Source organism: Petromyzon marinus, assembly GCF_048934315.1.
Source record: "Petromyzon marinus isolate PM22_M1 ecotype Great Lakes invasive population chromosome 77 unlocalized genomic scaffold, UKy_Petmar_22M1.pri1.0 chr77_unloc.1, whole genome shotgun sequence".
In the NCBI taxonomy this organism is placed as follows: Eukaryota; Metazoa; Chordata; class Hyperoartia; order Petromyzontiformes; family Petromyzontidae; genus Petromyzon; species Petromyzon marinus.
In genome coordinates this window covers 408044-428043 of record NW_027422621.1, presented here as the reverse complement: position 1 = coordinate 428043, position 20000 = coordinate 408044, and the positions used below count along the sequence as shown (strand labels likewise).

General features: G+C 55.2%; 1 protein-coding gene across 1 annotated transcript in view; it reads right to left on the bottom strand.

Annotated features, from left to right (window-relative positions):
• Positions 1–20000, bottom strand: part of NF1 (neurofibromin 1) — a 331965-nt gene that overhangs the window by 50306 nt on the left and 261659 nt on the right. Inside the window, exons 57-59 of the mRNA XM_076058585.1 lie at positions 17880–18030; positions 6043–6223; positions 2964–3085 (exon numbers count right to left, since the gene is read on the bottom strand). Of these exons, the coding sequence (XP_075914700.1) occupies positions 2964–3085; positions 6043–6223; positions 17880–18030 (454 nt within the window). The remainder of the gene's footprint in view (positions 1–2963; positions 3086–6042; positions 6224–17879; positions 18031–20000) is intronic.

The window sequence follows — 20000 nt, the reverse complement described above, 5'->3', positions numbered from 1 at the left end:
GTGGTGAGCGTGTGGTGAGTGTAGTGGCGAGTGTGGTTGTGAGTGGTGGTGAGTGTGGTGATGAGTGAGTGGTGAGTGTAGTGGTGAGCGTGACGCTCACCAGCACGGTGAGCGTGTGGTGAGCGTGTGGTGAGTGTAGTGGCGAGCGTGTGGTGAGTGTGTGGGCGAGCGTGTGGTGAGCGTGTGGGTGAGCGTGGTTGTGAGTGGTGGTGAGTGTGGTGGTGAGTGTGGTGGTGAGCGTGTGGTGAGCGTGGTTGTAAGTGTGATGAGCGTGTGGGCGAGCGTGTGGGTGAGCATGGTTGTGAGTGTGGTTGTGAGTGGTGGTGAGTGTGGTGGTGAGTGTGGTTGTGAGCGGTGGTGAGTGTGGTGGTGAGCGTGTGGGCGAGCGTGTGGGTGAGCGAGTGGGTGAGCGTGTGGCGAGCGTGGTTGTGAGTGGTGGTGAGCGTGGTGGTGAGTGTGGTGGCGAGTGTGGTGGTGAGCGTGGTGGTGAGCGTGTGGTGAGCGTGACGCTCACCAGCACGGTGAGCGTGGTTGTGAGTGGTGGTGAGCGTGGTGGTGAGTGTGGTGGCGAGTGTGGTGGTGAGCGTGGTGGTGAGCGTGTGGTGAGCGTGACGCTCACCAGCACGGTGAGTGTGGTTGTGAGTGGTGGTGAGTGTGGTGGTGAGTGTAGTGGCGAGTGTGGTTGTGAGTGGTGGTGAGCGAGTGGTGAGCGTGACGATCACCAGCACGGTGAGCGTGTGGGTGAGCGTGTGGGCGAGCGTGGTTGTGAGTGGTGGTGAGCGTGGTTGTGAGTGGTTGTGAGTGGTTGTGAGTGGTTGTGAGTGGTTGTGAGTGGTGGTGAGCGTGGTGGTGAGCGTGTGGTGAGCGTGACGCTCACCAGCACGGTGAGTGTGGTTGTGAGTGTGGTTGTGAGCGTGGTGGTGAGCGTGTGGTGAGCGTGACGCTCACCAGCACGGTGAGTGTGGTTGTGAGTGGTGGTGAGTGTGGTGGTGAGTGTAGTGGCGAGTGTGGTTGTGAGTGGTGGTGAGCGAGTGGTGAGCGTGACGATCACCAGCACGGTGAGCGTGTGGGTGAGCGTGTGGGCGAGCGTGGTTGTGAGTGGTGGTGAGTGTGTTGGTGAGCGTGTGGTGAGCGTGTGAGTGAGTGTGTGGTGAGTGTGTGGGTGAGTGTAGTGGTGAGCGTGTGGCGAGCGTGGTTGTGAGTGGTGGTGAGTGTGGTGGTGAGTGTGTGGGCGAGCGTGTGGGTGAGCGTGTGGGTGAGTGTGGTGGTGAGCGTGTGGTGAGCGTGTGGTGAGTGTGGTTGTGAGTGTGTGGTGAGCGTGTGGTGAGCGTGTGGGCGAGCGTGTGGGTGAGCGTGTGTGTGAGTGTGGTGGTGAGCGTGTGGGCGAGCGTGTGGGTGAGCGTGCGGGTGAGCGTGGTGGTGAGCGTGTGGGCGAGCGTGCGGGTGAGCGTGCGGGTGAGCGTGTGGGTGAGCGTGCGGGTGAGTGTGCGGGTGAGTGTGTGGTGAGCGTGTGGGCGAGCGTGCGGGTGAGCGTGTGGGTGAGTGTGTGGTTGTGAGTGGTGGTGAGCGTGTGGTGAGCGTGACGCTCACCAGCACGGTGAGCGTGTGGGCGAGCGTGGTTGTGAGTGGTGGTGAGCGTAGTGGTGAGCATGTGGTGAGTGTAGTGGCGAGTGTGGTTGTGAGTGGTGGTGAGTGTGGTGGTGAGCGTGGTGGTGAGTGTGGTGGTGAGCGTGGTGGTGAGCGTGTGGGCGAGCGTGGTGGTGAGCGTGGTGGTGAGCGTGGTGGTGAGCGTGTGGTGAGCGTGGTGGTGAGCGTGTGGTGAGTGTGTGGGTGAGCGTGGTGGTGAGCGTGTGGTGAGTGTAGTGGCGAGTGTGGTTGTGAGTGGTGGTGAGTGTGGTGATGAGTGTAGTGGTGAGCGTGTGGTGAGCGTGTGGGTGAGTGTGTGGGTGAGTGTGGTTGTGAGTGGTGGTGAGCGTGTGGTGAGAGTAGTGGTGAGTGTGGTGGCGAGCGTGTGGGCGAGCGTGTGGGTGAGCGTGGTTGTGAGTGGTGGTGAGTGTGTTGGTGAGCGTGTGGTGAGCGTGTGAGTGAGTGTGTGGTGAGTGTGGTGGTGAGTGTAGTGGTGAGCGTGTGGCGAGCGTGGTTGTGAGTGGTGGTGAGTGTGGTGGTGAGCGTGTGGGCGAGCGTGTGGGTGAGCGTGTGGGTGAATGTGGTGGTGAGCGTGTGGTGAGCGTGTGGTGAGTGTGGTTGTGAGTGTGTGGTGAGCGTGGTGGTGAGCGTGTGGGCGAGCGTGTGGGTGAGCGTGCGGGTGAGCGTGGTGGTGAGTGTGGTGGTGAGCGTGTGGTGAGCGTGTGGGTGAGCGAGTGGGTGAGCGTGTGGCGAGCGTGGTTGTGAGTGGTGGTGAGCGTGGTGGTGAGCGTGGTGGTGAGCGTGTGGTGAGCGTGGTTGTGAGTGGTGGTGAGTGTGGTTGTGAGTGGTGGTGAGTGTAGTAGTGAGCGAGTGGTGAGCGTGTGGCGAGCGTGGTTGTGAGTGGTGGTGAGCGTGTGGGTGAGCGTGTGGTGAGCGTGTGGGTGAGCGTGCGGGTGAGCGTGGTGGTGAGCGTGTGGTGAGCGTGTGGGCGAGCGTGTGGGTGAGTGTGTGGGTGAGTGTGTGGTGAGCATGTGGCGAGCGTGGTTGTGAGTGGTGGTGAGTGTGGTGGTGAGCGTGTGGGCGAGCGTGGTTGTGAGTGTGGTGGTGAGCGTGTGGTGAGCGTGACGCTCACCAGCACGGTGAGCGTGTGGCGAGCGTGGTTGTGAGTGGTGGTGAGTGGTTGTGAGTGGTGGTGAGTGTGGTGGTGAGTGTGTGGGTGAGTGTGTGGGTGAGTGTGTGGGCGAGCGTGTGGGTGAGCGTGTGGTGAGTGTGGTGGTGAGTGTGGTTGTGAGTGGTGGTGAGCGTGGTGGTGAGCGTGTGGTGAGCGTGACGCTCACCAGCACGGTGAGCAGGAGGGCCTGGCACCGCGTGTCAGTGAGGATCTCTTCGTCCAGGAGGACGTTGGCCTCGGACGTGGACAACTTGCGCAGGTGCGGAGGCTGGGACACACAGTGGGGGTCTGGGGGTGTTCACAGCACACACACACAGTCAGTCACACACAGTCACACACAGTCACACACAGTCACACACAGTCACATACAGTCACACAGTCACACACAGTCACACACACACACAGTCAATCACACACAGTCACACACAGTGGGGGTCTGGGGGTGTTCACAGCACACACACACACAGTCAGTCAGTCACACAGTCATACAGTCACACATACACACACACAGTCAGTCACACACAGTCATACAGTCACACACACACACAGTCAGTCACACACAGTCAGTCACAGTCATACAGTCACACAGTCAGTCACACACAGTCACACACAGTCACACACAGTCACACACACACACAGTCACACACAGTCACACATACACAGTCAGTCACACAGTCACACAGTCAGTCACACAGTCAGTCACACACAGTCACACATACACACACAGTCACACATACGTCACACACACACACAGTCAGTCACACACAGTCACACACAGTCACACACACATATACAGTCACACACAGTCAGTCACACACAGTCACACACACAGACACATACACACACACACAGTCAGTCACACACAGTCACACACACATATACAGTCACACACAGTCAGTCACACACAGTCACACACACAGTCACACACACACACACAGTCAGTCACACACAGTCACACACACACACACACAGTCAGTCACACACAGTCACACACAGTCATACAGTCACACACAGTCACACACACACACACACAGTCAGTCACACACAGTCACACACAGTCATACAGTCACACACAGTCACACACAGTCATACAGTCACACACACACACACAGTCAGTCACACACAGTCACACACACATACAGTCACACACAGTCAGTCACACACAGTCACACAGTCACATACAGTCACACATACACACGGTCACACACAGTCACACACAGTGGGGGTCTGGGGGTGTTCACAGCACCACACACACAGTCACACACAGTCATACAGTCACACACAGTCACACACAGTCATACAGTCACACACAGTCACACACAGTCACACAGTCAGTCACACACAGTCACACACACACACACAGTCAGTCACACACAGTCACACACACACAGTCAGTCACACACAGTCACACACAGTCACACAGTCATACAGTCACACACACACACACACAGTTAGTCACACACAGTCACACACACACACACAGTCAGTCACACACAGTCAGTCACACACAGTCACACATACATATACAGTCACACAGTCACACACAGTCAATCACACACAGTCACACACAGTCACACACACACACACAGTCACACAGTCAGTCACATACAGTCACACATACACAGTCAGTCACACACAGTCACACACAGTCACACACACAGTCACACAGTCACACATACATACACACACACACACATCACACGCACACCACACACACCACACCACACGCACACCACACACACCACACCACACACACACCACACACACACCATACACACACACACACACCACACACACACCACACACACACACACACCACACACACACCACACACACACACCACACACACACACCACACACACACCACACACACACACCACACACACACACCACACACACACACCACACACACATACACACACACCACACACACCACACACACACCACACACACACACCACACACACACCACACACACACACACACCACACACACACCACACACACATACACACACACCACACACACACCACACACACCACACACACATACACACACACACACCACACACCACACACACCACACACACCACACACACACCACACCACACACACCACACACACACCACACACACCACACACCACACACACACACCACACACCACACACACACACACCACACACACACCACACACACACACACACCACACACCACACACACACACACACCACACACACACCACACACACACCACACACCACACACACACACACCACACACACACCACACACACACACACCACACACCACACACACACCACACACCACCCACACACCACACACACACCACACACACCACACACCACACACACACACCACACACACACCACACACACCACACACACACCACACACACACCACACTTACACCACACACACACACCACACACCACACACACACACACCACACACACACCACACACGGACACACACCACACACACCACACACACAGACCACACACCACACACACACAGACACCACACACACACACACCACACACACACCACACACACCACACACACACACCACACACACCACACACACACCACACACACACCACACACCACATACCAGACACACACACCACACACACACACCACACACACCACACACACACACACCACACACCACATACCAGACACACACACCACACACACACACCACACACACACCACACACCACGCACCACACACACACCACACACACCACACACCACACACACCACACACACACCACACACACACCACACACACCACACACACACACACCACACACACCACACACACACCACACACACCACACACACCACACACCACACACACACCACACACACCACACACACACCCCACCACACACACACACCACACACCACACACACACCACACACACCACACACACACCACACACACCACACACACACCACACATACACCACACATACACCACACCACGCACAGTGAGTGAGTGAGTAGGTAGGGCTGGGAGACGCACTGAGTGAGTGTGAAGGTGATAGAGCGGATCAGCGAGCATCCGGTGAGCGTCTCGGTGAGTGTCCCGGTGAGTGTCCCGGTGAGTGTCTCGGTGAGCGTCCTGGTGTCTCAGTGAGTGTCCTGGTGTCCCGGTGAGTGTCCCGGTGAGTGTCCTGGTGTCCCGGTGAGTGTCCCGGTGAGCGTCCCGGTGAGCGTCTCACCGGGCTTGTAGTGAGGCTCGCCCACTTTGCGCATCTTGGGCGGTGTGGTGACCGCACCGCCGGTGACGTCGCTCTCCTGTCGCTTGTGCGGCTTGGAGCAGCAGGAGCTGCTGCTGCTGCTGTTGTCGGACAGCAGGTGGTCAAAACTCTTCCTGCTGCCAAGCATCTTCTTAGAGTTGGCCTGCCGGAGACGCGCAGACACACACACACACAGTCACACACACAGTCACACACACACACACACAGTCACACAGTCACACACACAGACACAGTCACACACACACACACAGTCACACACAGTCACACACACAGTCACACACACACACACAGTCACACACACACACACAGTCACACACACACAGTCACACACTCACAGTCACTCACACACAGTCTCACACACACACAGTCACACACACAGTCACACACACACACACAGTCACACACACACAGTCACACACACACACAGTCACACACTCACACACAGTCTCACACACACACAGTCACACACACAGTCACACACACACACACACAGTCACACACACACACAGTCACACACACACACAGTCACACACACACACAGTCACACACACACACAGTCACACACACAGTCACACACACACAGTCACACACACACACAGTCACACACACACACAGTCACACACACACACACAGTCACACACAGTCACACACACACACAGTCACAGACACACACACAGTCACACACACACACAGTCACACACACACACAGTCACACACACACACACAGTCACACACACACAGTCACACACACACACAGTCACACACACACACAGTCACACACACACACAGTCACTCACACACACACAGTCACAGACACACACACAGTCACACACACACACAGTCTCACACACACACAGTCACACACACACACACAGTCACACACACACAGTCACACACACACACAGTCACACACACACACAGTCACACACACAGTCACACACACACACACACAGTCACACACACACAGTCACAGACACACACAGTCACACACACACACAGTCACACACACACACAGTCACACACACACACAGTCACTCACACACACAGACACACAGTCACACACACACAGTCACACACTCACACAGACACACACACACAGTCACTCACACACACACACACAGTCACTCACACACAGACACACAGTCACACACACACAGTCACACACTCACACAGACACACACACACACACAGTCACTCACACACACACAGTCACACACACACAGTCACACACACACACAGTCACACACACACAGTCACTCACACACACAGTCACACACACACACAGTCACACACACACACAGTCACACACACACAGTCACACACACACACAGTCACACACTCACAGTCACTCACACACACACACAGTCACACACTCACAGTCACTCACACACAGTCTCACACACACACACAGTCACACACACAGTCACACACACACACACACAGTCACACACACACAGTCACACACACACACAGTCACACACACACAGTCACACACACACACAGTCACACACACAGTCACACACACACAGTCACACACACACACAGTCACACACACACACAGTCACACACACACAGTCACACACACACACACAGTCACACACACACACAGTCATACACACACACACACACAGTCACACACACACACAGTCACACACACACACAGTCACACACACACACAGTCACACACTCACAGTCACTCACACACAGTCTCACACACACACACAGTCACACACACAGTCTCACACACACACAGTCACACACACAGTCACACACACACACAGTCACACACACACACAGTCACACACACACACAGTCACACACACACACACAGTCACACAGTTTCACACACACACACAGTCACACACACAGTCACACACACACACAGTCACACACACACACAGTCACACACACACACAGTCACACACACAGTCACACACACACAGATACACACAGTCACACACAGTCACACACAGTCACACACACACAGTCACACACACACACAGTCACACACACACACAGTCACACACACACAGTCACACACTCACAGTCGCTCACACACAGTCTCACACACACACACACAGTCACACACACACAGTCACACACACACAGTCACACAGTCACACACACACAGTCACACACAGTCACACAGTCACACACAGTCACACACACACACAGTCACACACACACACACAGTCACACACACACAGTCACACACACACACACAGTCACACACACACACAGTCACACACACACAGTCACACACACACACAGTCACACACTCACAGTCACTCACACACACACACACAGTCACACACACACACACAGTCACACACACACACAGTCACACACACACACAGTCACACACACACACAGTCACACACACACACACAGTCACACACACACACACAGTCACACACACACACACAGTCACTCACACACACACAGTCACACACACACACACAGTCACACACACACACACAGTCACACACACACACAGTCACACACACAGTCACACACACACACAGTCACACACACACACAGTCACACACACACAGTCACACACTCACACAGTCACACACACACAGTCACACACACACACAGTCACACACACACACAGACACACACACACAGTCACACACACACACAGTCACACACACACACACAGTCACACACACACACAGACACACACACAGTCACTCACACACACAGTCACTCACACACACACGCAGTCACACACACACAGTCTCACACACACACACAGTCACACACACACAGTCACACACACAGTCACACACACACACAGTCACACACACACACAGTCACACACTCACACAGTCACACACACACACAGTCACACACACACACACACAGTCACACACACACACAGTCACACACACAGTCACACACACACACACAGTCACACACACACACAGTCACACACACACAGTCACACACACACAGTCACACACACACACACAGTCACACACACACAGACACACACACACACAGTCACTCACACACACACAGTCTCACACACACACAGTCACACACAGTCACACACACACACAGTCACACACACACAGTCACTCACACACACAGTCACTCACACACACAGTCACTCACACACACACAGTCTCACACACACACAGTCTCACACACACACACAGTCACACACAGTCACACACACACACAGTCACACACACACACAGTCACACACACACACAGTCACACACACACACACAGTCACACACACACAGACACACACACACACAGTCACACACACACACACAGTCACACACACACAGTCACACACAGTCACACTCACACCCAGTCTCACACACACACACAGTCACACACACACACAGTCACACACACACACAGTCACACACACACACACAGTCACACACACACACAGTCACACACACACACAGTCACACACACACACAGTCACACACACACACACACACAGTCACACACACACACAGTCACTCACACACACACAGTCTCACACACACACACAGTCACACACAGTCACACACACACACAGTCACACACACACACAGTCACACACACACACAGTCACACACACACACACACAGTCACACACACAGTCACACACACACACAGTCACACACACACACAGTCACACACACACACAGTCACACACACACACAGTCACACACACACACACACAGTCACACACACACACACACAGTCACTCACACACACACAGTCTCACACACACACACAGTCACACACAGTCACACACACACACAGTCACACACACACAGTCACTCACACACACAGTCACTCACACACACACAGTCTCACACACACACAGTCACACACACACACAGTCACACACACACAGTCACACACACACACAGTCACACACACACAGTCACACACACACACACAGTCACTCACACACACAGTCACACACACACAGTCACTCACACACACAGTCACTCACACACACAGTCACTCACACACACACAGTCTCACACACACACAGTCACACACACACACACAGTCACACACACACACAGTCACACACACACACACAGTCACACACACACACAGTCACACACACACACACACAGTCACACACACACAGTCACTCACACACACACAGTCTCACACACACACACAGTCACAGTCACACACACACACACAGTCACACACACACACAGTCACACACACACACACAGTCACACACACACACACAGTCACACACACAGTCACACACACACACAGTCACACACACACACAGTCACACACACACACAGTCACACACACACACAGTCACACACACACACAGTCACACACACACACAGTCACACACACAGTCACTCACACACACACAGTCTCACACACACACACAGTCACACACAGTCACACACACACACAGTCACACACACACACAGTCACACACACACAGTCACTCACACACACAGTCAGTCACACACACACAGTCTCACACACACACAGTCACACACACACACAGTCACACACACACAGTCACACACACACACACAGTCACTCACACACACAGTCACACACACACAGTCACTCACACACACAGTCACTCACACACACAGTCACTCACACACACACAGTCTCACACACACACAGTCTCACACACACACACAGTCACACACAGTCACACACACAGTCACACACACACACAGTCACACACACACAGTCACACACACAGGTGTGGATGAAAACGGAGCAACAAACACCGAAACCACCCCCCGCCCCCCCGCCTTGCAACCATTGTTGTCGCCTCTCCTTCGCATCTGGTGGCAGCGGTGGGATCCGCAGCGGTCCACGAACAAGAATCCCCCCGGTGGAAGGGAGCCAACAGAGGAGGGGGCCGGGGGCCCCCCGCGGATCCTCCGCATGCAGGGCAACAAGGGGGGCCCCCCCCCGTCTCCATTCCCCCCGGGACAGGCCAGATGCCGATTCCGCTGCGATATCGGCCCCTCCGTCGTGACTGCCCGGCCGGACTCACTCCATCCTGGTGCCTCCGGCGTCGCCAGCCGCCACCGATCCATCGCCACGCCCTGGTGGGGTGCCAAAACCACTGTCCAGAGGGACCAGCGTCCGTTCATTCTTTCAGGTGCTGACACACCTCCAGGCAGGCGACGACTCACTGGATGCACCGGGCAGGAGCAAAATATTTCAACTGCCTGCCTATGGGCCTCCAGGCTGCATCCGGCGACGTTCCGACGCTTAACGGAGTTGGCCTTGGCAGGCCCTCCGATGGGAAACGTGCCTCATCTACCTGCAACGACGTCGTTGTCCATGAGCCGATCATTCGAGGAACACATCGACCGATTGCGTCAGGCATTCCTGCGGTTCCGGAACGCGAACCCTGAGGCTCGAGCAAAAGGGACTCGGGGCCACGTCGTCCGTGAGTCTGGAGTGGCTACAGAGCCGGTAAAGATGGCCTGCGTGAGGGGTGCCTGGGCCGTTCCCACAAAGGTTCCGGAGGCTCGCGGGTTCGCGGGGTTCGTGTCCTACTGCCGCCGCTTTGCACCCAACTTCGCAACCATTGCGAAAGCCCTCGCACGTGCTGGCGGGCGAACAACCCGAGGTTTCACTGGGGCCCATCGGGAAGAGGGGGCATTCCAGCGGCTAATCCTGGACACCGGACGCCAGCCTTCGGGCCAGCTGGCCACCGCCGGCTGCTGCGCCTGGCGGTGGCGGAAGACACTGGGCACGTCTTCTTTGGTTCTTTCGGTCAAGTCACCACGTAAGAATGAGAATAAAATAATGAATTGATAAAATAAAAGAACGCATTAATGCTCTCACGAGGTTTCGGCCGCAACACAAGCGGCCTTCATCGGGTGAAGGGGACGAGACCGTCTGGTAGGACAGCGCTGGAGCGAACAAAGCCACGCTCAGATCGCGACCTTTAAGCTTAAGAGTCGCGGCATCTCTTCAGAAAGGTTGAGAGACTCGATTAGTTGAGCCTTCTTATCCCGGAGTCTGTTGAATGATCTTAAGGTGGTGTGGAATCCCTCTCCGCAGAGGCGGTTCAATTTCGATTTGAAGCTTTCGTGACTGCACGGATTCATCTTCTTTGGTTCTTTCGGTAAAGTCACGTAGAATGAGAATAAAATAATAAATTGATAAAATAAAACAACACAATGAAAGTTCTCACGACGTTTCGGCCGCAACACAAGCGGCCTTCATCGGGTGAAGGGACCAGACTGTCTGGAGGACAGCGCTGGAGTGAGTGGGGCTCGTGCGTCATGACGTCATCACGCAGGGTAGCCGCGGTTTGAGAGAATGGGGCTCATCTTCTTTGGTTCTTTCGGTAAAGTCACCACGTAAGAATGAGAATAAAATAATAAATTGATAAAATAAAAGAACGCATTAATATTCTAACACGACGTTTCGGCCGCAACACAAGCGGCCTTCATCGGGTGAAGGGGACGAGACCGTCTGGTAGGACCATTGCAGGGTCGGTACTTTTGGCCAGGCACGACCGCTGACGTGCACCGATGGGTCTCGCTATGACCTTGCGTCCAACGACCGCGGCGGGAGCCACAGTCCCCCCGCGTAAGCCGGGCGGGGCCCATCACGGTGACCGGGGTCAACGAATTGGTCGCGTTGGAACATCCTGGGGACCGCTGTAAAGAGTTGGCCGACGGCGCGGGCCGTTCGCGGACCGAGGCAGGAATTTCTCCGCACAACTATCGATCGGAGGACGTCTACTAAGCTCTATCCCGGGCACTCAAAAGGTCCGAACATCTCCGTATCATCCCCAGACCGCCGACAGGGCTGGTTGAGCGGCTTAACCGCACCACAAGCGGCCTTCACCTGCCGAAGGGCGCTTGTGCTTTGCGGCCGAAACGTCGTGCGTGAGATTTTGTTGGCCGTGCCCTGACTGGACCGTCTGAGGAAAGAGCTTCACAGCCCATCGGATTCCTCCTGTGTCTATTAATAATCCATCACCACCACCACCACCGCCACCGCCGCCACCACCAGTACCACTCCAAAGACAAAAGATTCCCCGCGCAGCCTAAACAGACTGTTGGGGCAAGTGCTGTTAGCGAGCAGGGGACCAGGGCATGGCGACACCGTCCTCAGGTGCCGGTTGGCCGCTCACCGAAGCCGCACCGACGCCGGAAAGGGCCGGTCGAGGCCGTTGCCCGGGCTGTTACGGGACTCCGGCTGCAGAACCGGGCAGACCCGGTTAATTGATTTTGTTGTATTGGATTGTATGGTTGTTGGGGGGGGGGGGGGTTGAGGATGGTCATCACTGTCGGGGAGGGGGGGGGGGGTCCCAGGGAGACTTAAATGGGACATAGGATAGACAGAACCGAGGGGAAGGATTCCCACCAATTCCCACCACACACACAGTCACACACACACAGTCACACACACACACAGTCACACACACACACAGTCACACACACACAGTCACACACACACAGTCACACACAGTCACACACACACAGTCACACAGTCACACACACACACAGTCACACACACACACAGTCACACACAGTCACACACACACAGTCACACACACACAGTCACACAATCACACACACAGTCACACACACACAGTCACACAATCACACACACAGTCACACAGTCACACACACAGTCACACACACACAGTCACACACACACCGTCACACAGTCACACACACAGTCACACAGTCACACACACACACAGTCACACACACAGTCACACACACACACAGTCACACACACAGTCACACACACAGTCACACACACACACACAGTCACACACACACAGTCACACACACACACAGTCACACACACAGTCACACACACAGACACACAGTCATACACACACACAGTCACACACACACACCGTCACACACACAGACACACAGTCACACACACACACAGTCACACACACACACAGTCACACACACACACAGTCATACACACACACAGTCTCACACACACACACAGTCACACACACACACAGTCACACACACACAGTCACACACACAGACACACAGTCACACACACACACAGTCACACACACACACACAGTCACACACACACACACAGTCACACACACACACAGTCACACACACACACAGTCACACACACACACAGTCACACACACACACAGTCACACACACACACAGTCACACACACACAGTCACACACACACACACACACAGTCACACACACAGTCACACACACACACACAGTCACACACACACACAGTCACACACACAGACACACAGTCACACACACACAATCACACACACAGTCACACACACAGACACACAGTCACACACAGACACACAGTCACACACACACACAGTCACACACACACACACACAGTCACACACACACAGACACACAGTCACACAGACACACAGTCACACACACACACAGTCACACACACAGACACACAGTCACACACACACACAGTCACACACACACACAGTCACACACACACACAGTCACACACACACACACAGTCACACACACACACAGTCACACACACACACACACAGTCACACACACACACAGTCACACACACAGTCACACACACAGTCACACAGTCACACACACACAGTCACACACACACACAGTCACACACACACACAGTCACACACACACAGTCACACACACACAGTCACACACACACACAGTCACACACACACACACACAGTCACACACACACACAGTCACACACACACACAGTCACACACACACAGTCACACACACACAGTCACACACACAGTCACACACACACAGTCACACACAGTCACACACACAGACACACAGTCACACACACACAGTCACACACACACAGTCACTCACACACAGTCACTCACACACACACAGTCACACACACAGTCACTCACACACAGTCACACACACACAGTCACACACACACAGTCACACACACACACACAGTCACACACACACACAGTCACACACACACAGTCACACACACACACACAGTCACACACACACAGTCACACACACACACACAGTCACACACACAGACACACAGTCACACACACAGACACACAGTCACACACACAGAGTCACACACACACACAGTCACACACACACACAGTCACACACACACACAGTCACACACTCACACAGTCACACACACACACAGTCACACACACACAGTCACACACACACACAGTCACACACACAGTCACACACACACAGTCACACACACAGACACACAGTCACACAGTCACACAGACACACACACAGTCACACAGACACACACACAGTCACACAGACACACACACAGTCACACACACAGTCACACAGTCACACACACACAGTCACACACACACAGTCACACACACACAGTCACACACACACAGTCACACACACAGACACACAGTCACACACACAGACACACAGTCACACACAGACACACAGTCACACACACACACAGTCACACACACACAGTCACACAGTCACACACACACAGTCACTCACACACAGTCACACACACAGACACACAGTCACACACACACAGTCACACACACAGACACACAGTCACACACACACAGTCACACACACACAGTCACTCACACACAGTCACACACACACAGTCACTCACACACACACAGTCACACACACACAGTCACACACACAGTCACACACACACAGTCACACACACAGTCACACACACAGTCACACACACACACAGTCACACACACACACAGTCACACACACACATAGTCACACACACACAGTCACACACACACACAGTCACACACACACAGTCACACACACACACAGTCACACACACACACACAGTCACACACACACAGTCACACACACACAGTCACTCAGAGGTGTGGATGAAAACAGAGGGATAAACAACGAACCCCCTTGCAACCATTGTTGTCGGCTCTCCTTTACACACACAGTCACACACACAGTCACACACACAGTCACACACACACAGTCACACACACACAGTCACACACACACAGTCACACACACAGTCACACACACACACAGTCACACACACACAGTCACACACACACAGTCACACACACACAGTCACACACAGTCACTCACACAGTCACACAGTCACACACACAGTCAGTCACACACACACACAGTCACACACACAGTCACACAGTCACAGTCACACACAGTCACACACACACAGTCACACACAGTCACACACACAGTCACACAGTCAAAGTCACACACAGTCACACACAGTCACACACAGTCACACACACAGTCACACACAGTCACACACACAGTCACACACACACAGTCACACACACAGTCACACACACACAGTCACACACACACAGTCACACACACAGTCACACACACACACAGTCACACACACACAGTCACACACAGTCACACACACACAGTCACACACACACAGTCACACACAGTCACTCACACAGTCACACAGTCACACACACAGTCAGTCACACACACACATAGTCACACACACAGTCACACAGTCACAGTCACACACAGTCACACACACACACAGTCACACACAGTCACACACACAGTCACACAGTCAAAGTCACACACAGTCACACACAGTCACACACACAGTCACACACAGTCACACACACAGTCACACACACACACAGTCACACACAGTCACACACACACACAGTCACACACACACACAGTCACACACACACACTCAGTCACTCACACACTCACTAACACACTCCTTCACTCACACAGTCACTCTCACACTCACTCACTCACTCACCCACCCAATGACTTACCCACCCACCCACTCACCCACCCACCCACTCACCCACCCACCCACTCACCCACCCACTCACCCACCCACTCACCCACCCACCCACTCACTCACCCACTCACTCACCCACCCACACAGTCACTCGAGGTGAGTGAGGTGAGCGTGAGGTGAGCTGAGGGGTGAGCGTGAGGGGTGAGTATGAGGGTGTGAGCGTGAGGGGTGAGTGTGAGGGGTGAGCGTGAGGGGTGAGAGTGAGGGGTGAGCGTGAGGGGTGAGCTTGAGTGGTGAGCGTGAGGGGTGAGCGTGAGGGGTGAGCGTGAGGGGTGAGCGTGAGGGGTGAGCGTGAGGGGTGAGCGTGAGGGGTGAGCGTGAGGGGTGGGCGTGAGTGGTGAGCGAGTGAGCGTGAGGGGTGAGCGTGAGTGGTGAGCGTGAGTGGTGAGCGTGAGGGGTGAGCGTGAGGGGTGAGCGTGAGGGGTGAGCGTGAGGGGTGAGCGTGAGGGGTGAGCGTGAGGGGTGAGCGTGAGGGGTGAGCGTGAGGGGTGAGCGTGAGGGGTGGGCGTGAGTGGTGAGCGAGTGAGCGTGAGGGGTGAGCGTGAGTGGTGAGCGTGAGTGGTGAGCGTGAGGGGTGAGCGTGAGGGGTGAGCGTGAGGGGTGAGCGTGAGGGGTGAGCGTGAGTGGTGAGCGTGAGTGGTGAGCGTGAGTGGTGAGCGTGAGTGGTGAGCGTGAGGGGTGAGCGTGAAGGGTGAGCGTGAGGGGTGAGCGTGAACGTGAGGGGTGAGCGTGAGGGGTGAGCGTGAGGGGTGAGTGGTGAGCGTGAGTGGTGAGCGTGAGTGGTGAGCGGTGAGCGTGAGGGGTGAGCGTGAGTGGTGAGCGTGAGGGGTGAGTGGTGAGCGTGAGGGGTGAGCGTGAGGGGTGAGCGGTGAGCGTGAGGGGTGAGCGTGAGGGGTGAGCGTGAGTGGTGAGCATGAGTGGTGAGTGGTGAGCGTGAGTGGTGAGGGGTGAGCGTGAGGGGTGAGTGGTGAGCGTGAGTGGTGAGCGTGAGTGGTGAGTGTACTTGTGAAGGCTGCCCCATGTCCAGGCTCATTGACTTGCGGGCCCTGGGGCTGATCTGCCCCATGGCTGGGTAGCTGGCCATGAGGTGACGCATTGACGCCTTGGGAGACATCCACGTCTGACTGTCTCCACCACCACCACCACGCACAGCCCTGCCACACACAGACACACACACAGACACACACACACACACAGACACACACACAGACACAGACACACACACAGACACACACACAGACACACACACAGACACACACACAGACACACACACAGACACACACACAGACACACACACACAGACACACACACACACACACAGACACACACAGACACACACAGACACACACACACATACAGACACGCACACACAGACATACAGACACACAGACACACACAGACACACACAGCCACACACAGACACACACAGACACGCACACACAGACACACACAAAGACAAAGTTCCCCCGCATAGCCTCTTAATAGTCTGGTGGTAACGAGTGGGTGGATGAGTGGGTGGATGGGTAGGTGGGTGGTTGATTGGGTGGGTGAGTGGTTGGCTGGGTGGTTGGGTGGCTAGGTGGGTGAGTGGTTGGGTGGGTAGGTGGGTGAGTGGTTGGGTGGGTAGGTGGGTGGTTGGGTGCGTGGTTGGGTGGGTAGGTGGGTGAGTAGTTGGATGGGTGGGTGGGTGGTTGGGTGGGTAGGTGGGTGAGTGGTTGGGTGGGTGAGTGGTTGGGTGGGTGGGTAGGTGAGTGAGTGGTTGGGTGGGTGGGTGAGTAGTTGATTAGGTGGATGGGTGAGTAGTTGATTGGATGGGTGAGTGGTTGGGTGGGTAGGTGGGTGGTTGGGTGGGTGAGTGGTTGGGTGGGTAGGTGGGTGGTTGGGTGGGTGGGTGGTTGGGTGGGTGGGTGGGTGGTTGGGTGGGTGGTTGGGTGAGTAGGTAGGTGAGTGGTTGGGTGGGTAGGTGGGTGGTTGGGTGGGTGGTTGGGTGGGTAGGTGGGTGAGTAGTTGGGTGGGTGGGTGGTTGGGTGGGTAGGTGGGTGAGTGGTTGGGTGGGTAGGTGGGTGGTTGGGTGGGTGGTTGGGTGGGTAGGTGGGTGAGTAGTTGGGTGGGTGGGTGGTTGGGTGGGTAGGTGGGTGAGTGGTTGGGTGAGTGAGTGGTTGGGTGGGTGGGTGGTTGGGTGGGTGGTTGGGTGGGTAGGTGAGTGAGTGGTTGGGTGGGTGAGTGGTTGGGTGGGTGGGTGGTTGGGTGGGTGGTTGGGTGGGTAGGTGAGTGAGTGGTTGGGTGGGTGGGTGGGTGAGTAGTTGATTGGATGGGTGAGTGGTTGGGTGGGTAGGTGGGTGGTTGGGTGGGTAGGTGGGTGGTTGGGTGGGTGGGTGGGTGGTTGGGTGGGTGGGTGGTTGGTTGGGTGGGTGGTTGGGTGAGTAGGTAGGTGAGTGGTTGGGTGGGTAGGTGAGTGAGTGGTTGAGTGGGTGGTTAGGTGAGTGGTTGGGTGGGTGGGTGGGTGAGTAGTTGAGTGGGTGGTTAGGTGAGTGGTTGGGTGGGTAGGTGGGTGAGTAGTTGATTGGGTGGGTGGGTGAGTGGTTGAGTGGGTGGTTAGGTGAGTGGTTGGGTGGGTGGGTGGTTGGGTGGGTGGGTGGGTGAGTAGTTGAGTGGGTGGTTGGATGGGTGGGTGGGTGGTTGAGCTCGTGGGTAGGTGGATGATTGGTAGAGTGGTGAGTGGTTGGGTGATTGGGTCTGTCCCGTGACCTCCTCCTCCTCCTGCACCTAGCCTGGAACGGTCGCCGTGGTGATGTCCGCCCCCCTTAGTGATGCATGGTTGCTATGGGAACCGGGTGCAGGGTTGCTATGGAGACCTGATGCAGGGTTGCTATGGGGACCTGGTACAGGGTTGCTGTGGGGACCTGATGCAGGGTTGCTATGGAGACATAATGCAGGGTTGCTATGAGAACCAGGTGCAGGGTTGCTATGGGAACCGGGTGCAGGGTTGCTATGGAGACCTGATGCAGGGTTGCTATGGGGACCTGGTACAGGGTTGCTATGGGGACGTGATGCAGGGTTGCTATGGAGACATAATGCAGGGTTGCTATGGGAACCAGGTGCAGGGTTGCTATGGGAACTGGGT